The sequence below is a fragment of the Nyctereutes procyonoides genome, unplaced genomic scaffold (genome assembly GCF_905146905.1).
Source record: "Nyctereutes procyonoides isolate TBG_1078 unplaced genomic scaffold, NYPRO_anot_genome, whole genome shotgun sequence".
NCBI lineage: Eukaryota > Metazoa > Chordata > Mammalia > Carnivora > Canidae > Nyctereutes > Nyctereutes procyonoides.
The window spans coordinates 7,210,453-7,232,621 of NW_026575040.1; the positions used below are offsets into that span (position 1 = coordinate 7,210,453).

Genomic DNA, 22,169 nt, shown 5'->3' on the forward strand with positions numbered 1-22,169 from the left:
AGATGATTCCCTGGCCCCACTTCCTTAGGGCATCTTACTCCAGGCTCCCCCTAGCCCTCCTCACTCAGTGTTGCTCGGTGTTGACGATCTCTCAGGGCCTGGCAGGGTCAGGGGGTTGTATGCAGCAGTGTGCCTCAGCCGGAGCGGCTCAGCTTCAGGACAGCTAAGAAGTCACCCCAGAGGGGTCTGGGCACAGGAGCTCAAGACCCATAAACAAGCATGGTCAGGCCAGCGCTCCTGGCAACAGCACAAACTTTAGAACCGTTGGAATCACCTGTGGCTCATCCATAAAATGGAACACCACCTGAGAGGCTTGTGGGCCAGGGAAGAGCAGCAGGAAGCGAGAACAAGGGGCCGGGGGTGTGCACACCACAAGTGCTCACGTCTCCAGAGGAGCTCTGGGAGGACCAGCAAGAAGCAGGTGACCCGGCAGCTCCGGGGAGAATGGGGGCCAGGGGAAGACACTGACTCTAGCCCCATCTGCAAGTTACACTTCGTAAGCATGTAGACTTTTTACTTAGGTTTACTTAATTTAAAATCACACGATGACAAATGACCTCCTGGAGCAGGGTCTTGAGGCCAGCCTGAGCAGTCTACAGGCCGAGAGCTTCCTTACAATCACCCTATTGCACCCCAGGCCTGCTCTCTCTTCTCTGGGGAGGCTTCTGGCACCAGCCTTCCCCTGCAGTTTGGCCCTGGATCTGTCTTCTGACTTCTGATCAAGCACTGCCTTCCTCGAGCCCTCTCTGTGTGCGGCTCTCTCTGGCTATTCTCTTGGCTTCTGGACTGGGGACAGGACTTCCCATGCGATGTAAGCAAGCCACTCCCCTTCCCCGGGCCACAATGATGTTGGCCAACAGTGGTCTTAGCGGGCCTCTGAGCTCAAAGCTGCTCCATTAAAGTGCTGCCTGACCAAGTGCCTCCAGCCACTGTGGCCCTAGAACGATCCCAGGGCTCCCACAGTTCCATGCCCGATGCCCTTTCCAATGCTTTCCCCCATAATCCTCATGGCAACCCTGAGTAAAGTGTAGACAATCACTCTGCTTTACAGATGGGAAAATGTGAAGCTCAGAGAGGTTAGGTGACTTGCTCCAGCTCGTGACACTTTAACCATGGTTTCTGAGAGACTCAGAAAGCCTCCAAACTGAAGGGGATAAGATCAAATCAAGTCCCAGAGCAGGGCAAGATCGGGGAACTACCAAGAACTCCTTCAATTCTACTAGAATCTATATGCTAAAGCTCACCCCAGCTGCAGGCCCCAACATCCCCCAGTTCCATGCTCATGCACCATGAGGGAATCCCCAAAATCCCACCATGGAATCTCAGCCTTCTCAACCCCCCTGGGTTTTAAAGAAGCCCCAGTCCCCAGGGCTCCTGAATGGCATGGCCGGTCAAGAGGGCTGGAAGGTACCAGAAGGGCAGCAGGTGAGTCCAGATGTTGAGGGTCTCATTGGTCATTTGGAAAAGGCTGAGGACACAGGCAGTGGCGGAGCTCTGTGGATGTCGGTAGCCGAAGAGGATGCCCTGCTCATGGAACACCTGCAGGGGGAAGAGGAAGGAAACCCGGCATGAGGCCAGAGGGGGTGAGAAGGTCTCATGAGGAGCAGCTCTGGTGGCGCTGAGTGTTCTCCCAAGCTGTGGGCTTGAACACGTGACCCCAAGTCCCTGAGCTGTCCAACTGCCTCCCTCCCTTCCTTCTCTCGTCCTGCCCATAGGTTCTACAACCCCATGTGCTTCAAGAAGCCTGTAGCTGGAGGAGGGAGCTGGAGACCCCGGCTCCCTTTGGGAATCAGGCCAATCTTCGCATTTGCAGACACACTTACTCTTGTCATGAATAGTGCCTAAGAATCTGGTGTGGCGCCCTCTGCCTGGGGCCTACAGCCCGGTCATTGGATGTCTTCACGGTTGGATGACATATACCGTATCTGGCCCTGCCAACATGCTCCAGATGTCAGGAGCTGGTGGGCAGATCTCTGCAGAAGATGCCCCCCCGCCCCCCCGCAGCGCCAGGATATATTCACCAGGGTGCTCATAAAGGCCTTTTGATGATGAAGACAGTGATGGTTGGCCTGGGATGCAGGCGGAGCAGGGGCTGCCACAGCCGGGCCCGCACAAGCCACCCCCTCCTCCACGCAGCCCACCCGGTGCATCCCTTGGTCAACACCCCTGAGAAGAGGGGTGGGGTGGACTGGTCAGCTGACCTCTGGGTGTCAACCCACCCGGAGGACTCCATTAGACCCCCCCAAACACATAATTGTGAAAATGAGGCCAGAGGGACAAAGCTCAGCGTGCTCGACGAAGTGAAAACGAGTAGAATGTAAATTGTATTCCTGCCACCATTACAAGGATCATGGAAGTTTAAGGACACAGGCTGGGCAGAGGCTGTGAGGAACACAGCAAAGTGGAGACTTTGACTCGTTGAGACTTTCCTTCCCGTTCTGTGTTGATTTGAGCCAGGGTTTCTCAATCTTGACACCATGGACATCTCTGGGCAGATAATTTTGTGTTGTGGGGGAGGGGGTGACTGTCCTAGGCAACAGGTGAGCAGCACCCACAGCCTCTCCCTAATGATACCAGCAGCACATGCCCTCCCAAGCTATGACAACAAAAAATGTCTCCAGATAGCGCCAATGTCCCCTGGGGGCCAAGTGACCTCAGTTAAGGACCACTGACTTAGGGGAGGTGGGTGGAGGGAGGGGTAACTGGGTGACGGGCAGTAAGGAGGGCACATGATGTGATGAGCACTAAGTTTTAGACTCTATATTGGCAAACTGAATTTAAATATTTTTTTTTGAAAAAAGAACCACTGATTTAGAGGAATGTTGTCATAAGCTTTGAAAGGTAAATTAAAAATAAGTAGATTAATTGGGCAATATGATGACAATGATCACACTAGTAATCATAATAAAAATCGAGTCACAAGTACATTTTACGGTTCTCTCTGTGGTTTTCTGGGGCTGAGGGAGAAAGGAAAGACGGAGAATACCAACCTAGGCACCTGGCTCTCATCTGGATTATAACTCCATTCAAAAGTACACAAGAGGGGGCGCCCCGGGTGGCACAGTCTGCTAAGCACCGGACTCTTGGTTTCGGCTCAGGTTGCGATCTCAGAGTCATGAGATGGAGCCCTCTGTTGGGCTCTGCCCTGGGGGTGGAGTCTGTTCGAGATTCTCTACCCCTCTAATCTCCCCTCCCCTCTTTCTCAAATAAATAAATCTTAAAAAAAAAAAAAAAAGCACACTATAGGTAACATGTACTATGTCTTGAGGTTCTGAGTCAAGTGGGGAGAGTGAGGGGTTACCAGGGTAGAGTCAAATCTGGGCCACTGAGGTACCATGTGGCCTTGAGCAGCCACGACTCTCAGGGCCTGTGTCCTCACCTATAAAACCATGAGTATGTTCCCTTCTTAGTTCAGTTCTGGGTTCAACTGGTCAACCAGGGGGAGGGGGACCCATGAAGCTGGTTCACGGTCCAGTGAAAAAATACTATTTGAATTAGGTTTGGGTCTTAGTTGATTAAAGCGATTTGTTCCAGTTTTTGATTCACAGTTCAATCCTGCTGACATCCCCACTTTACAGTGGACGGGCTCCTGTCTCAGGCAGCAGGAATCCTGGCTTGCAGCTGCCCACCCCACCAGGGATGCTGACAGGCCCATGGCCTTCAGTCTTCAATCCATGTGAAGGGGGTGCGTTGTGCTCGGTGGGCAAGCAAAGGCTCTGTGGCCGAAACTGGGGATCACTCCATCTCATATTTCTGTCTTCCTTTTATTAAAACAATTTTATTAAGGCATTGGCCTCTTATTAAAACACAAAGGCTCCAGAAAGGAGCCACTGTTACTGATGATTCACGCCCTCACATGAATGAATTTAGCAAATCCTGTGTAGGAGGAGATCTCATGACAAGAGGCCTGCAGAGTGCTGGATGCATGGGGGGTGATGGCACACAGGGAGGGGCTGTGGGACAGCTTAGACATGGGGCTCACAGAGGGGCAGTGGGTGGACGGGAGCTGGAGGGGGAGACTGCCTACATTTTGCCCAGGGTGATGCAGGGTATGACTACTGTTCTCTTTGGATCCTGAATTTGAGGAAGCAAGAGAAGATGACAACACAGTCGAGAACCAGAGGGGAATAGAAGGGCTGGGAAATTCGCAAACTGGACAACTTGACCACACTTACGAATCTTGCCCTAGACCTGGGGAGGCCAGCTGACAACCAACATCAGGACTAGGCCTATATTAAAAGAATCTTCTCTGACCTGCTATCCTGCACCCAGACCTGGATGGGAAGCCCACTAGCCATGCCATAGATGCAGGATTTCAAGCAGCTCCTCCAAAAAATAAAAATAAAAAAGGACAGATAAAGAATGGATAAAAGAAAGGTGTCTTGGGGCACCGGGGTGGCTCAGCAGTTGAGGGTCTGCCTTTGGCTCAGGTCATGATCCCAGGATCCTGGGATCAAATTCCACAATGGGCTCCCTGCATGGAGCCTGCTTCTCCCTCTGCCTATGTCTCTGCCTCTCTCTGTGTGTCTCTCAGGGTAAATAAATAAAATCAAAGAAAGAAAGAAAAGAAAGGAAAGAAAGAGAGGGAAGGAGGGAGGGAGGGAGGGAGGGAGGAAGGAAGTTAGTTAGTTGTTAGTTAGTTAGTTAGTTAGTTAGTTGGAAAGGGAGTCCTTTAGTCCCAGAAGAGCAATGTTCTGACTTTCCCCTACCCTCTCCAACTTGAACCTCAGTTTATTAAGCCAAAATGCTAGATCGACTCTTGCTCTAAGCCCCTCCGAGCACGGGAAAGGAGTGGCATTCTCTCCATCTTCCTCTCTGACCTTGCCAAAGTGCTCTGCATAGGGTCGATCTTAAAAGAAGATATCTCCATAAATCTAAACAAATGAAACACTGAAAACAATTTTGCATTCACACCCAGTCCAGCCCCAAAAGGCAAATAGCAATCACTGCCTCAGTGCTCCATAGCTGGGTCTCATTCCTAAGCACCCCCAGGTTAGCAGGTGCTGGCTAATTTGCGCAGTGGAATTGATTTGTAGGATTCCACCTCGCATCCCTGGTTGCAGGCTAGGCAGTTTAATGTGAAATGAAATCAAATTATGTGCAGCCTATTATTCACAAGTGAGAACCCCCAGGTACCTGGAGTGGAGGGGTATAGCAGTGGGTTTTCCTTTTAGTGCCTGCCAAGGCTTGGCTTCCAGGAAAAATGCTGCGCATCTGCCAGCTGACGCCTAGAATTCCACTGTGCCCATTTTAAAACCTTGGTTTCTAGCTATTATGCTGCAAATCACCTGGGGAAAATCATGGAGCATTCTGGCTAGCAATAAAGAGCAGATTCTAACAGCAGGCAGAGTGGGGGGTCAGGTGGCAATCTGCACTTGCCATCCAGATCTCAAGCCGTCCTCATGACCTGGTGAGGGACATGTCCCCATTTCACAGAGAAGGAAACTAAGGTCCAGGGAGGTTAAGACATTTTTCCAAGCTCCCGGGAGGAGGAGCAGCCAATCTGAAAGCTGCATGTATACAAACCTCAGACTTAGTTTGCTCAGTCTCTTGATACTATCATGCTGCCTCTCGGAAGGGCTCTTAGCCTACAGTGTGATTGTGGACTGTCAGGGATTCCTCTGAGCTTCCGTTTCTTCTTCAAAATGTGTCACAGGGCAGTCTGGGTAGCTCAGAGGTTTAGCACCGCCTTCAGCCCAGGGCCTGATCCTGAGGGCCCGGGATCTAGTCCTGCATCGGGCTCCCTGCATGGAGCCTGCTTCTCCCTCTGCCTGTGCCCTGTGCCTCTCTCTCTCTCTCTCTGTCTCTCATGAATAAATAAATAAAATCTTTTTTTTAAAAAAAAAAAAGAACAGTCTTTAAAAAAAAAAGTGTGTCACAGGCTGAATCATGCCCCCACAAAACTCATATGTTGAGGCCTGAACCCCCAGTACCGTCAGATTGTGACTCTATTTGGTCTTTAAAGAGGAGACTGCATTAAAATGAGGCTGTTAGACTGGGTTCTGGTCTTATGTGACTGGCATCCCTCAGAAGCAGGGAAGACCCAAGGGGTGTGCGGGCACAGGGGAAGGACCATGAGAGGGGGCTGCATGGAGACGGCATCCACAAGCCAATGGGAGAGGCCTCGAGAGAACCAACCCCACCAGCACTTTGATCTTGGACTTCCAGCCTCTGGAACTGTGATAAGTCAAAATTAATATTGCTCAATTCCCAGGCCGTGGCACACCGTGATGGCCACCTGAGCTGGCTAAGATACATGGGGGTGTGTGTGATGATGTCTCTACATTGGCGTCTCTCAAACATGCTTCCACAGGCATGGGCAGATCACTTGGGAATCTTGCTGCTATTTGTTGGAACTTAGGATCTCAGTTAAAATACTGTAAAACCACTTGTGCACAACTCACATGCAATGACTAGAACTACACAGATAGGTTGATGTAACAGCCAACCACTGCAGCCAACCACTGTCGGTATTCAGCAATGAAAGGTGAATGTCATTTAGAACACCAGTGTCCTGTTTTTTAAAAAATAAGTGTCCGACGTTCAGTCAAGCATGAGGATGGCTTTTTGTGCATGTGCCACAACATTTATAGAAAATGAAGCTGAATTTCTTCTAGCTGAACATAAAAGATGGATAAGAATTAGCTAGCCAAATTACATCTCCCTATCCAGGATGGAGGATCCAAAGGATATTAGTAATTTAACAGACAATATAGTGAGGGGAAAAAAGACACATAGAATGTCTTTAAAAAATTAATATTGCTCAATTCAGGTAGGGTGTGCCAGGGTGAAAAGTCCCGTTGAATGATAAGCACTATACCCAGCACAGACCTACAGATGAAGCAAGGAAGTTGAAACAATGGCACGTTCCCTTGGTTTTACATCTGTTGTAAAAATGCAGTCTTTGATTTAAGAACTAGGAAAGCAATTTTCAATTTAAGGCCCTGATTTAAAAATCTGCCATGAGTTAGGTTGTGGTAACAGTATAACATGATCAGAAAGTCCATGGCAGGATGAATAATGGCCTCCCCCCCACCCAAAGATGTCCATGCCCTAATCCCAGAAACCATGAACATGTAAAGTTAATATGGCAAAGGGGAACTAAGTCGGAGATGCAATTAAAGCTGCTCATCAACTACCCTTAAAACAGGAAGATGATCCAGATTATCAGGTGAGTCTGGTGTAATCTCAGGGTCCTTTAAAAGTAAGAGGAAGCAGAAAAAGAGGGGGCAGAGGGAGATGTAGCCATAGAAAAAGGGTCAGAGATGCCCCACTATTGGCTCGGAAGTGCAGGCAGGGACCAGGGGCCAAGGACGCAGATGGTCTCTGGAAGCCAAAACGGGCCAGAAAACAGTCTCCCCTAGAGCCTTCACCAACACTGTGATTTTAGCCTAGTGAGACCCATGTCAGACTTCTAACCTACACAACTGTAAAATAATAAATTTACCTTCTTTTTAAAGCCACCAGATCTGTGGTAATTTCTTCTGGCAACAATAGGAAACTAATACAAGATCAGAATTTGACCAAAAATCCAAAAGCAATCCGAGAGCTGGAAATAAATAGCAACATGTGGTGTTAGTTTCTTACTAGGAGGACTTCCTTTGGGACAATTCAAAGATGATGTGTGACATTCTCCGAATCTTCTCCACTATGGGACATCTTGCTGCAACTTGATCATAAACTACTCTGCTTCACACAACGGGAATGCCAAATAAGTTCCATTAAATTCTTAGATTTCATCTAGATGAGATGCAAGGTGATGGAAAGAAATCAGTGAAATAGGATCCTCAAATACAGAGCGAACCCCAACTTGGGAAGGAAATGACATAAATTCTGAGTCTAAGCACTTCAAAAATATTTGTTATGGGATGTTGTTAGCAAAAAAGCTTACAAAAATATCAAGGTCTGGCTATTTCACTTTTTATTTCACTTTTAAAGGGAGTCAAATACACATTTAATATCTTAGATACATACAAGATTTTTCTAAACCAAAGGAGCCACATGTGAAATATGTAACAAAAATGACGTTTAAATAAAACAAAACTCAAAAAAAAGAAACAAAAACATCTGTGAACAATGGAAGAGAAGATTCACGTACAATTAATCCTGAAATTAACTTCCATACAGATTACTTTTCTGAGCATTACAGATTATAGGATAATTTTGATTAAGCAAAATACTGCCATTTTCAGTCTTCTTTATGGTATCTTTTTTCTTGAAAAAAGAAAAATCGGGGATCCCTGGGTGGCGCAGCGGTTTGGCGCCTGCCTTTGGCCCAGGGCACGATCCTGGAGACCCGGGATCGAAACCCACATCAGGCTCCCGGTGCATGGAGCCTGCTTCTCCCTCTGCCTATGTCTCTGCCTCTCTCTCTCTCTCTCTCTGTGACTATCATAAATAAATAAAATATTAAAAAAAAAAGAAAAAAGAAAAATCAAATTTAAGTACTTTATGGATCTAGGTATTATTTTAAGAGTAAAAAGATTCATATAAAAGATGGTAATGTCTATGAAATTAAAATATTTAATAATTTTCTTCTTAATTGTAATTATATGCAACCTCATTATGTCTGAACTTGATCAAATGTAAAATTTAGGGACGCCTGGGTGGCTCAGCGTTTTACTGCCTGCCTTTGGCCCAGGGTGTGTTCCTGGGGTCCTGGGATCGAGTCCCACGTCGGGCTCCCTGCATGGAGCAGAAACTGTGTCTTATTCATGAGAGACACAGAGAGAGGCAGAGGGAGAAACAGGCTCCATGCAGGGAGCCCAATGTGAGACTCCATCCCAGGACCCCAGAACCACACCCTGAGCCAAAGGCAGATGCTCAACCCCTGAGCCACCCAGGCATCCCTAAGAATATTTTTTGATAATTCCACTTGCCTCACCTTAACAGAACTGAGCAGAATCTCAGAAGTTTCTCCCAAATGAAATTAATTTTAAAACAAAACAAAACTACGATTCAGTGACTTAAGAATAGTGGTCTAATTTTGAATCACTGTTAATAGAACACAAATTATGTGATAATGTTGATTACAGCAATATAACCCATAATTTTGCTGAAATAAAGACAAAAAATAAATTTAATGAAACATATACTAATTTATAAATTATGTGTTTTTTATTACTCATCCAAATACCACTAATCCATCAACATAACATCCAGATCTGTACAACAATTAGTAAATTTAGTTGTCTCTGACATTTGCTTTTGCTATATAAAAATTAGAGCTTTACATTATGAAGGGAAATTTGTCAAGGGAGAACAGAACCATTCTATATAACTGTTTCTAGCTCTGTACGTAACTTTTACACATTCAGACATACAGTCTGTGGTCTCCATGGTTCTCCTGATTCAGACCCAGGGCATGTTAGGAGCAGACCCTCTCTCATCAGATCATCATGAGAGGACTGCAAGATCAAGACTGCCAACCCCATTTTACAGATAAGGAAACTGAAGTTCAATGGGAGAAGTTTCCAAGGTCCTAATTAATAGCAGAACCAAGATGCAACCACTAGTCCATTGGCTTGCAAAAGCCCATCACATCCACTGCATCTATGCTAGTGAAACAAGCGATTGCTATAGTTGACAAAAATGCTAAGTGCTAAGCAGAGTTCTCAGAAGGGAGAGATCACTGGACCCAGAATAATGGAAGAAGAACCAGGAAGAATGGCTGGGGGCCTTCTGGCTTGGGAAAGAATGATGGTCAATTAGATGTCACAAAGGATCCTTCTAACTAAAACAATTAAAATGCTGGATGAATTCTGCATCGTACGCTGGATAAATGTATCAGCAAGATGGCATAAAAGCAAGGAAGTCACCAGGTTCCCTAACAAAAAGGTAACCATGTGGGAAGCTGCCTTCAGAATTTCTGCTGCCAGGCTCTGCAAATAAGAGATGAACCCCAAGGCCCATCAAAGACAAACCCTGCTGGGGTCCTTGGGTAGCTCAGCTGGTTAAGCATCTGCCTTTGGCTCAGGTCACGATCCTGGGGTCCTGGAATCAAGTCCCACGTCAGGCTCCCTGCTCAGCTGTGAGCCTGCTTTTCCCTCTGCCCCTGCTTGTGCTCTCTCTCTCTCTCTCTCTCTCTCTTTCTCTGTCTCAAATAAGTAAAAAAAGTCTTAAACACACACACACACGCACACACACACACAACAGCAGATTTGCCAATGAGGCTAGGACTCTAAAGATGAGAGAATGTGAAATAAATACCACCAGGCAGAAGGAGATTAAGGAAAGCTGTCTTTCTGAAACAATCTCTTCCCAGAATTCAGAACCTTCAGCTAGATTTCATATGGGTTACTGATCCAAACCCACATTACTTCTACAGTCCAAGAAATCTCAAGTGGTAAAATTAAAGTGGCTACAAACAGATAAAGGTCAAAGTTTTGTGGCTCCCTCTGGTAACAAAAGCAAATGCAAATCCTTTCTGGAGGATTTTTTTTAAGATTTCTTTATTTATTCATGACAGAGAGAGAGAGAGAGAGAGAGAGAGAGAGAGAGAGGCAGAGACACAGGCAGAGGGAGAGGCAGGCTCCAGGCAGAGAGCCCGATGTGGGACTTGATCCCGGGTCTCCAGGATCACACCCCGGGCCGAAGACAGCGCTAAACCGCTGGGCCACCGGGGCTGCCCAGGATTTCTGTTTTAATGCAAGCATGCACACACCTGTAAACAAGGCCAGGCATCAGAAATGGCAAAAATCATAGATGGCAGAAAGAGAGATTGAGGAACAGGTACTGAAATATAAAGCCAGTATGTTCAGTATGTTTTTAAAAATAGCTTAAAAATAAGAATAAAAAGTAAACAGACTGGGATACCTGGGTGATTCAGTCAGTTAAGTGTCTGCCTTTGGCTCAGGTCATGATCCCAGGGTCCTGGGATTGAGCCCTGCTTAGGGCTCCTTGCTCACTGGGGAGCCTGCTTCTCCCTCTCCTTCTGTGTGTGTGTGTGTGTGTGTCTCTCTCTCTCAAATGAATAAACTCTTTAAAGGTAAAACAAAGAAAGAAAGGCAAACAAACTTATAAAGAACCTAATATAACTTGGAAGTTAAGAAACATTGAAATAAAAAGTCATTGAAGGGATAAATAGCAGACTGGATCTAATTGAACAGAAAATCAGTGAACTGAAAGCAGATTCAAAGAAAGCAGTCCAGAGAGATTAAGAGGTAGTTCTGAAAAATCAAATAAGAGACAGGGAACATTTCTCCAGAAAGAGAAAAATATAATGCTTTGTTGGGATATTTGAAAACAAACTGATAAGCTTCTGGGATTTGAAAGTTGCTGGTCTGCAGATCCAGTAAGTTAGGTGTGGCAGGAACAACTGGTGCTCACCACATATTCCATTTACTTTCCTACATTTCTCAGACTTTTTGCAGTTGGTTTGGGGCCATGTGACTATTTCTGGTTAATGTCACATCTCGGCCACAGCAGTTCAAAGCAGGGTATCTTCTTGTAGTAGATACCACGATGCACTTAGGAGGGAACCCTTCCCTCCAGAACTGGGTCACCCATTCCTTTCTGGGAACTGCCACTACATTGACCATGTTATACTCCCTGCCCAGAGGCGGCAGACATATCCATTGATGATGGATATGAAGTCCTGACTTCCTCTTCTCATTTGGGACAAGTATGAAGACAAACCCCATTCCAGAACATTCTGTGTGATCAGCTGGGGCCTCACATTCCTGCCTAATACAATTTTTCTTGCTATAATAGCTGGAGCAATCACTAAACTAATAAATACAGAGCATATTTCTAGATATTAAGTATAAAACAAGTGGAGGAGAAAATCAAATGTTAAAAGGAAAAAAGAAATAAGGATGTAAAACTCAATCCAAAGAAAGCAAGAAAAAAAAAAAAAGCAAGAAAGGAAAGGACAGAGAAAATAACAAATAGAAACCACATAAGATGATCAAAATAAATGTAAATATATCAATAATCTTTATAAATAGAAACAGACTAAACTATTCAGTTAAATGACAAATATTGTCAAACTAGATAAAACCCAACTGTGTGCCATTTACACAAGATACAGTTAAAATATAAGGACAGTAAAAAAAAAATATATATATATATATAAGGACAAGGAGGGGTTAAAAGTCAAAGGAAGGAAAAAATAAATAGACAAATAACAAAAACAATAAAGTTGGACTCACTATATGACTGCAAGACAGATTCTAAGATGAAAGCATTACTAGATAGCAAGAAAATCACTCCAAATAATAAGAAATTTACTGCACTGGGAAGATATTACATAAATCTGGATGTACCTAAAATATACAGGTTCAAAATACATAAAGCAAAAATTGACTTATATACAAGGAGCAATCCACAAATCTGCCATCAGGGTGGAAGATTTTATTTTATTTTTTTAAGGGTTTATTTATTTATTTATTTATTTATTTATTTATTTATTTATGATAGTCACACACAGAGAGGGGGGGGGGGGGGCAGAGACACAGGCAGAGGGAGAAGCAGGCTCCATGCACCGGGAGCCCGACGTGGGATTCGATCCCGGGTCTCCAGGATCGCGCCCTGGGCCAAAGGCAGGCGCCAAACCGCTGTGCCACCCAGGGATCCCAGGGTGGAAGATTTTAACATATCTCAATGACGGATACATCAAGCAGAATACAATTAGTAATAATATAAAAAAAATATTTGGTCTTGGATGCCTGGGTGGCTCAGTGGTTGAGCGTCTGCCTTTGGCTCAAGGCACGATCCTGGGGTGCTAGAATCAAGTCATGCATCAGGCTCCCCACCCTGCTTCTCCCTCTGCCTATGTCTCTGCCTCTCTCTCTCTCTCTCTCTCTCTCTCTCTCTCTGTATCTCTCATGAATAAATGAATAAAATCTTTTTAAAAAAAACAATTTTACAGGACCCATATGCAATACTCCCCCCACAACTGAAGATTATATATTATTTTCAGGCACACTTAGAAGATTTATGCACATTGATCATGTGCTAAACCATAAAGCTAGTCTAAACAAATTTCCATGATGGGAATGATACAGAGGACACTGTCAGGCTGCAATCAATTATGTTAAATCAATAACAAAAACTCCAGACTTTTGGGAATTAAAAAAAATTCACACACACTTCTGAGCAATCGTAAGTTACATAAGAAATCAAAATGGAAATTAGAAATGAATTCAAACAGCACATGTAGTCTGCAGTTAAAGCAATACTTGAGGGAAATATATGTATGTTGCTTACATTAAAAGGCAGAGTGATTAACTTAAGAAGTTAGAGCAGGAATAGCAAAAGGAACCCAAAGCAGAAAGAAAATAATAAAAAAATAACAGACATTAGAGATATAAAATACATAACAGAAAGGCTCCACTGAGCCACAAATCCACCTCTTTTCAAATATTTAAAAAAAAAAAAGGCAAGCTGGCAAGATTAAGAGGAGAAAAAAAACAAAACCACATGATTATGTCAATAGACACAGAAAAAGCATTTCATCTTTTTAAACTTCTTCAACCCAGTAAAAGCCACAGCTAACACTCTAGTGGTAGAAAATAGAATGCTTTCCCCCTAAGATCAGTAATAACACAAGGATGTCTGCTCTCACCACTTCTATGCTTTATCGTGGCAGAAGTTCCAGCTAGGTCAACTGGATAAGGAAAAGAAATAAAAGGCATCTAGATAGGAAATGAAGATGCAAAACTGTATTTGCAGGTGATACAGCCTTACATATAGGAAATCCTAAGGATCTAAGAAACCAAGAACTAAGAAACTTTTAGAACTAATAAATAAGTTCAGCAAGGTTGCAGAAAGTAAGATCGATCCACAAAACTTAGTTTTCTTTTTATATACTAGCAATGAACAATATGAAAGTGAATTTAAGGGAATAATTCCATGTACAGCAATATCAAAAACAATAAAATGCTTAGGAATAAATTCAACAAATTCTTTTCATGGTGTCAACCCGTGCACTGAAAACTACAAAATATCACTGAAAGAAATTCAGGATGTAAATAAATGCAAAGACATCCCATGTTCATGGATTAAAAGATATTGTTAACAAAAGATATTGTTAAAAATATTGTTAAGATGGTAATGGTCCCCAAGTTGATCAACAGATTCAATGAGATCCCTAAAATAAATCCCAGCTGCCTTTTGGTTTGTTTTGCAGCAATTGACAAGCTGGTCCTTAAATTCATATGGAAATGGGACAGCCCCATGGCTCAGCGGTTAAGTGGTTTAAAGCCACCTTCAGCCCGGGGTGTGATTCTGGAGACCAGGGATCAAGTCCCACGTCAGGCTCCCTGCATGGACCCTGCTTCTCCCTCTGCCTGTGTCTCTGCCTCTCTCTCTCTCTCTCTCTCTCTCTCTCTCTCTCTCTCTCTCTGTGTGTGTGTCTCATGAGTAAATAAATAAAATATTTTTTAAAATAAAAAAATAAATCCATATGGAAATGCAAGAGACCTTAAACAGTCAAAACAATCTGGAAAAGAAAAAAACAAAGTTGAAAGATTCACATTTCTCAAGTCTTACTACAACACTACAGTAATGAAGACAGTGTGGTACTGGCATAAAAACAAATCAACAGAATAGAAGTTAGAGTCCAGAAGTAAACCCTCACATTTATACTCAACTGATTTTCAGTAAAGGAGCTAAGGCAATTTACTGAAGAAGGAATAGTCTTACCAAGAAATGATGTTGGAACTACTTGATACCAACATATATATACATAAAAAAAAAGAAAGTTGGACTCCTGTCTCACACCACATGCAATAATTAGCTCAAAAATGGATCACAGATCTATATGTAAGATCCTTAGAAGAAAATATAGGAGCAAATCTTCATGACCTTGAATTAACCAAGGATTCTTAAATATGACACCAAAATCACAAGCAAGAAAATGATTTAAAAAAATAGGTTAATAGCAAAATTTAAGATGTGCTTCAATATTTGCAAATGACGTATCAGATAAAGGGCTAGTATCCAAGATCTATAAAGAACTTATTAAACTCAACACCAAAGAAACAAACAATCCAATCATGAAATGGGCAAAAGACATGAAGAGAAATCTCACAGAGGAAGACATAGACATGGCCAACACGCACATGAGAAAATGCTCCGCATCACTTGCCATCAGGGAAATACAAATCAAAACCACAATGAGATCCCACCTCACACCAGTGAGAATGGGGAAAATTAACAAGGCAGGAAACCACAAATGTTGGAGAGGATGTGGAGAAAAGGGAACCCTCTTACACTGTTGGTGGGAATGTGAACTGGTGCAGCCACTCTGGAAAACTGTGTGGAGGTTCCTCAAAGAGTTAAAAATAGACCTGCCCTACGACCCAGCAGTTGCACTGTTGGGGATTTACCCCAAAGATACAGATGCAGTGAAGAGCCAAGACACCTGCACCCCAATGTTTCTAGCAGGAATGTCCACAATAGACAAACTGTGGAAGGAGCCTCAGCGTCCATCGACAGATGAATGGATAAAGAAGCTGTGCTCTATATATACAATGGAATATTCCTCAGCCATTAGAAACGACAAATACCCACCATTTGCTTCAACATGGATGGAACTGGAGGGTATGATGCCGAGTGAAGTCAATCGGAGAAGGACAAACATTATATGGTTTCACTCATACAGGGAATATAAAAAAGAGTGAAAGGGAATAAAGGGAAAGGAGAGAAAATTAGTGGGAAAAATCAATGAGGATGACAGCACATGAGAGACACCTAACTCTGGGAAACGAACAAGGGGAAGTGGAAAGAGAGGTGGGTGAGGGGGTGGGGGTGATTGGGTGACAGGCACTGAGGGGGGCACATGACGGGATGAGCACTGGGTGTTATGCTATATATTGGCAAATCGAACTCCAATAAAAAAAAATACACACATACATACAAAAAAAAAGACTTGTGCTTCAAAGGATACCATCAATAAAGTGAAAAGTGACACCTTGCACATCGCAGGCTGTCAAGAAAAATGTCGTGACTGAACGATCAGAGGATCAGCCCATGCTCTCACTAGGTGCTGCCACTAGTGCTCTGTGGGTAGAAGCCAGCGGAGAAAATCGCAGCAGGCGACACAGCCCTGGGAGCACACGTGGGGCTTCCTGCGAGGCCAGCCTCGTTTCTGTCTGTCACCTGCCGTGTTCATTGTCACTTCCCACCAGACAGCTCTGCCTGGTGTCCAACTGTCCCCTCGGTGCCACCTAGCTGCAGCCACCCAGCCACACACTGGCCACCTGCCCGCTTCTGAACTCCGCGCACAGGGCTGAGGGCGCCCAGGACTAGTGTTCCCGAATAGAGAGGTCCCCCTTCATCTGGTCTCCTCCAGATGAAACATCCCACTGTGAAATAACACTTGTTCATCTTCCGTGAAAGAGGAAGGGACTCTGAAAATGGCAACAATGGTGTGGAGGAAATGATGCCTTCTCTGCCGGGGACAGGTGCGCCGGCCTGCTGGGGCTCACCAGCAGCCGGGGCTCACCAGCAGCCTGGCCTCACCGCAGACCCATTACCAATTCGGGTGGCTGATGCATACAGCAGTCTCAGGGTGGCTGCATGGGAGCTCTGGGGCCCAGCAGTCCACGAGGGGGCCTGGGCCCAGGCCCGCGAGACCACCCTCCTCCTCGCCCCCAGCTGCACCTGGCCTGAGCCTCCTGCAAATGATAAGGACAAGGGCGAAGCCACACCCGAGGTGCTTTACCCCTGGCCTGCTTCCCAGCACCCAAGGGAGGGTCCCAAAGAAAACTCCGACCCAGCTGGGCGCTGCTGGCTACATCCCTTTGGCTAGAGCGTGGAATCTCCATAAAGACTTCGCTTTGGGATAAAATACAGATGTCACAGGGAAGGGTTACAACATCAGCAGTTTCGGGATCGTTCCCATTTCCAGGTTCAGCGTCGGCGGGGGGCGCAGGAGACTGTCCTTCCCTGGGGTGGGGTGTCTATACAGAGCAGGCTGGCTGGAGCAAAGCCAGGAACCGCACTCCCGCCCCGCCCCCCCTCCCTGGGTGCAGAGACTGCACCCGTGTCACCGCCCCGAACTTAACCACTGGATGACCCCACATACCTGGGGTATCTGATCGATGCTGAATAGCCGGGGGAGCTTGAGGCTCAGCATCTCGAAGCTAGGTCAGGAAGGCCACTGGCTGACAGCTGCTCCCCGTCACCCACTCAAAAGTTCTGACATGGCCTGGGGTGCCTGCAGCCTGCAGGTGCCCGAGCTGCTTCCCTAAAAGAGGACGGCAAGAGAAGTGCAGTCAGCCTCAGCCCAATCCAGCCGGATCAAGGCTGTCAGGTTGTTTGACCAGGGAACAAACACTTGCTTGTGATGGCAAAATAATCAGGCTTCCTTAAAAACAGCAGCAAAACTATCAGACTGCTGAGTCATATATTCCAAGAGTGCAGGCGGGAGGTCATTAAATCATAATATGGGTAATCATGAAAGTGTGGGGCTGGAAGGGCAGCAGAGGCCACCTGGTCCCCTCCCGTCGCGTACCAGGGCCAGAGGGGTGAAGGAGGTCTCTGAGGTCGCACGGCTAGGGGAGGGCTGGAGCTGCTGGCTCTCCGCTGTGTCGTGTGCTGCCCCTGGACAGACTGTGTGATCCCGGGTCTGTGGCCACTCGGTGGGCAGAGAAGGACAAGGGCCATGCCCCAGATCGCCCAAAGAAAAGCAGCTCTTCCAGAAGGCCGACGGGAGCATAGCTGCCCTGAGACCCACTCAAGAACCAGACAGGCAGATCCGAGGCACTTGCTGGAGACACAGCAACTCCAAGTAACCAGGCTGTTTAAATGCGGGATTAGGACTGCTTAACAGCTGTGAGTAATGTGAGCTAGAGGACCCCAACCCCTCAGGACGGGTCTAGGAAACAAAAACATCCAAGCTCGGTCTAGCAAAGAAAGAGCAGCGCTAGGAATTTACCCTGGTTCACACCTGTCCCCCTCGTGTCACACCGACCACACCTGCCTGCAAGCAAAGCTACCTGCCCAGGTGCCTGGAGAGGACCCCTCCTGCTGGGATGGCTAGAAACTCAAGAGTGTACGCCTGGCTCCTCCCAGGCCTTTGGCAAATACTAGTTTAACACCATTCATGAAAGCAATGACGCTTGTCCTCTGAACTTGAAGTGTGTTTTGGGTTTTGTGGTTTGTTTAGACTTTTTGATGCTTATTATAGTTCTTTATGCTCTATGTGTTATTATCTGGAAGTCTGTAGCAAAATACAATGTATTTATGTTTTGCCGCTATAAATTTGCTTCTTTCTCAAAACCACTGATGTATTATTCACAACAGTCAAAAGAGGGAAATAATCCAAACGTCTGCCAGCAGATGAACGGATGAATAAAATAACAAAATATGGTCCAGGCACACAATGGAATATTACGCAGTCTCAAACAGGAATGCCACGGTGATCGATGCTTCAACATCAGTGAAACTTGGAAACATCCCGCTAAAGGAAATAAGCCAGTCACAGAAAGGACAAATGTAGGATGCCTGCGTGGCTCAGTGGTTGAGCATCTGCCTTCGGCCCAGGGTATGATCCTGGGGTCCTGGGATCAAGTTCCTCACTGAGCTTCCCACAGGGAGCCTGCTTCACCCTCTATGTCTCTGCCTCTCTCTGTGTCTCTCGTGAATAAATAAATAAAATCTTTAAAAAAAGGGGGGGGGACACATGTTCCATGATTCCACGATTACAAGGCACCTAGAGCAGGCAAATTGACAGACAAAAAAATAGATCAGAACCTGGGCTCGGGGAAGAAAGGGGTGTTGCTGTTTAATGGCACTGGGTTTCTGTTTGGAATGATAAAAAGTTCTGGAAACAGCTGGTGGTGATGGTTGTGCAGCATTCTGAATGTGATATTGCTGAACTATACACTTAAAAATGGTTAAAACTGTCGATTTTATGTTGCACATATTCCACCACAATGAAAGCTTGTGTACTATTTCCAAACTACGGAATAATAAAGAAAAGACTTTTTCTAGAAAATAATTTTTTTAAAGCACAGGTACGTTTCACCCAGGTTAAAGAAAATAAAAGTTAATACTGCGCAAACAACAGCGATGTGAGTGGGCCCCGGCACACCTCGGTTCTCTCGGTTTTGCAGACCTAATCACCAAGACCCCCATACTCTCGGAAGCACCGTGAATCCACCTGGTGGCAGAACACGAGGCGAATGAAGGTCCCGTACTGTGGGGAACTCAGGCACACCAGGAAATCCTCAAACAATAATGGGACCAAGTCTGGTCTCCACAGTCCTGTCCACCTTGGTCCTCTTGTTCTCCCCCGAGTAGCCTCAATGTCACAGGCAGGACAAAGACAAGAAATGGTCGCCTACTCTCCCAGCACACGTCATCCAGACAGGATGACCACCAAACGCAAACATAAGGGGTGATGAGAGTAGCCTATGAATCACTCGTGTCTTCCTTCAGCCACTGAAGGCAAGTAAGTGAAAGGCTAAATGCGTAGTTGAGGATTCTCTGCAGCTTGAAAGACAAGGCACAAATTTAACAGATCTAAAAATTGTATGGGTTTGGGGCACCTGGGGTGGCTCAGTCGGTTAAGCGGCCCACTCTTGGTTTCAGCTCAGGTCGTGAGGTCAGGGTGGTGGGATCAGGCTCTGTACTCAGCAGGGAGTCTGCTCAAGGATTCTCTCTCCCTCTCCCTCTGCTCCTTTCCCTGCTCCTGCACACTCTGACACTCTCTCTCTAAAATAAATAAATAAATCTTTCAAAAAATTGCATAGGTTTGTGACACATAGAATAGAGGGAAGAAGGCATCTGCTATACCATTCTTGTCTTTCACTGCATAGGAAAAAAAAAAAAAGATGAGTAAGACAGGCACTGTCTCCAAGAAATGTATAAAGAAAGAGATGCAACACCCAACCAGATAGCACAAGTTACCCTAAGAAAAAGGCCAACTCTCACCCACTCAGGACCAAGCCTGTGCTGGTCACCTTGCCCCTCTGGACCATCTCATTCACCCCCACCATGGCCATCTCAGGAGACAAGGCAGGGTGGGTAAGGACCTGGGTGCTAGATTCAAGCCACTTGCATTCAGAGATTGGTTCATCATTTCCCGTGCAACCCTGGGGCAAAGAACATAACTCCTGTGCCTCAGTTCCCCTATTGGTAAAATAGAAATAACGATAATACTTTTTCATGGGGGTATCGTTATGATTAAAAGACAGAACTCATGTCAAGGGCCTGCCATAGAGTAAGGGTACAACACACTTGCTATTATTATTAATTTTCAGATAGGAAAATTCATTTTCCATTTTACAGGCAGGAAAATGGAAGCTGTGGGACTTGGCCAAGACCCCACAGCTAGTGGACAGTAGGACTAGCATCTGATTTCTGGTTTCATAGGTTTCCTTTTCAGAAGAGAATGAACTTTGAATAAAGGGTTATGAATAAAGGGTTCTTAGTACTAGGTCTTAATTTCCCTTTGCTCCTGCGACATGATGGACAATGCAGAGTGTTTACAATGATGTTTATAACCCAGAGGCTAAAGGACGGGCTTCCTTGTCTGATAATCAGATTGAGACAAACTCTCAGGTAAGACTTGACCTTGGCTCTTTCAAAAGCCAGAGATTTCTTAAGTCACGTCCTTCTGCTAAGGAAGTAGGAACTCTCCCATTAAACCATCATCAGGTTGCATCTGAAACAGAAAACTTTCTGTCTGTCAAAATTGTGAAACACCCCTGGATGATCATGGAAATTCAGAAAGCGTGACTGATGATTCATAGGCTGTGTTGTTAATCATGGCCAATATAATTGAGCATAAAATGAACTCGCTGGTCTTTCTAGTTCCCATCACACACCAGGCTCTGAATGGTCACCAACACTATAAGCACCAGAGTATAATCTCCAGTATTTCCAACAGCCGCTTGGTTTGCTGTTTCTTTCTACAGAGGCCTAGAAACAAGAGCGAATAAAACAAAAAGGCTTCGGACAGTTCCCAAGTCAAAGCACAAAGTGAAGCTTTGCCAAGATTTCAACAGCATATTGGTGTTCCATGTGAGATTTCATTTAAATGGGGGTTCCACAGCTTAAACATGTTTTAAAACAGCTAAAAGAGGGGAAAGGGGCTATAAACACATTCTCAAAGACCTGCCAAGTTCTCCTGAAATAGCCGTAAAAAAAAAAAAAAAAAAAAAAAGAAAAAGAAAACCCGTAAAAAAAAAAGGGGGGGGGGGCAAATCACAGCAACAAAATCACCATCAAGGTGAAATTTGCACCTGATTACCTCCTCCCTCTTTGGCTGGTGCTCCATTCATATTCCTGGAGGTCCCCCCACCCCCCAAACTTCATCCTACATACTCCGAATCTCAGGCCTTGTGGACTTGGCAGACAAACCTTGTAACCTCCCAAATATGTCTACATATAAGGTGACTGAATATAAGTTGATGGGCTATTTTCCCAATGAGAGGGTCCAAAATATGTATAATTTCTAGGGATGCAAATGAACTAGTACACAGTCTCTAACATTAACTTACTAATGTGGTTAGGCATATTAGAATCCCTTACTATATCAAACCTATTACTTTTAAAATGTTGCTTTTCCCACTCAAATCGCACAGAAATAAGTGTATTCAAAATCTTCATATGCATCTTCAGTAACAGTTATCTTCATAACTACACAGCCAGGTTTTGGAATTACTAATATAACTTAAGTGAAAAATATTCTCATTTCCCTATAAATTATTTGAAGTCTGTACTTTTTTTTTTTTTTAAAGAGAGACAGAGAAATCGGGGTGGATGGGCAAGGGGGGAGGGGCAGAGGGAGTGGGAGAGAGAGAATCTTAAGGTTCCAAGCCCCAGTGGCTGAGCCCAGCAATGAGGCCAACGTGGAGCTCAATCTCACAACACTGAGATCATGACCCTGAGATCATGACCAGGGCTGAAATGAAGAGTTGGAATCCTTAACCCACCCAGGCGCCTCTGTGTTTAATGCTGCTGCTACAAAATGTATCTTACGACAGAAGTATTCATTTACTATTATTATACTGACCGTGATTTGTTTGCAAACACCTCACACAGATAGTGTGATAAGAAATTGCTAGTTTTAACCCACACCCCTGGGGTGGTGGCTAATTAGCATTTGAAAGATTAACCATAAACTCAAACTCCAGTGGCCACACACCTCTGGTTCAGCTGGGGTTATTTCAGATCCACACCAGAGGGCTTTTACGAATTAGTGCAGAGTATGC

At 45.1% G+C, this 22,169-nt stretch overlaps 1 protein-coding gene across 8 annotated transcripts in view; it reads right to left on the reverse strand.

Annotated features, from left to right (window-relative positions):
* Positions 1–22,169, reverse strand: part of PAQR5 (progestin and adipoQ receptor family member 5) — a 71,079-nt gene that overhangs the window by 22,604 nt on the left and 26,306 nt on the right. For all 8 annotated transcript variants that reach the window (XM_055319725.1, XM_055319726.1, XM_055319727.1 and 5 more), the window contains 2 exons: positions 17,033–17,194; positions 1,412–1,539 (listed from right to left, as the gene is read on the reverse strand). In XM_055319725.1, coding sequence (XP_055175700.1) covers positions 1,412–1,539; positions 17,033–17,083 — 179 coding nt within the window. In that variant the 5' untranslated portion in view covers positions 17,084–17,194. The remainder of the gene's footprint in view (positions 1–1,411; positions 1,540–17,032; positions 17,195–22,169) is intronic.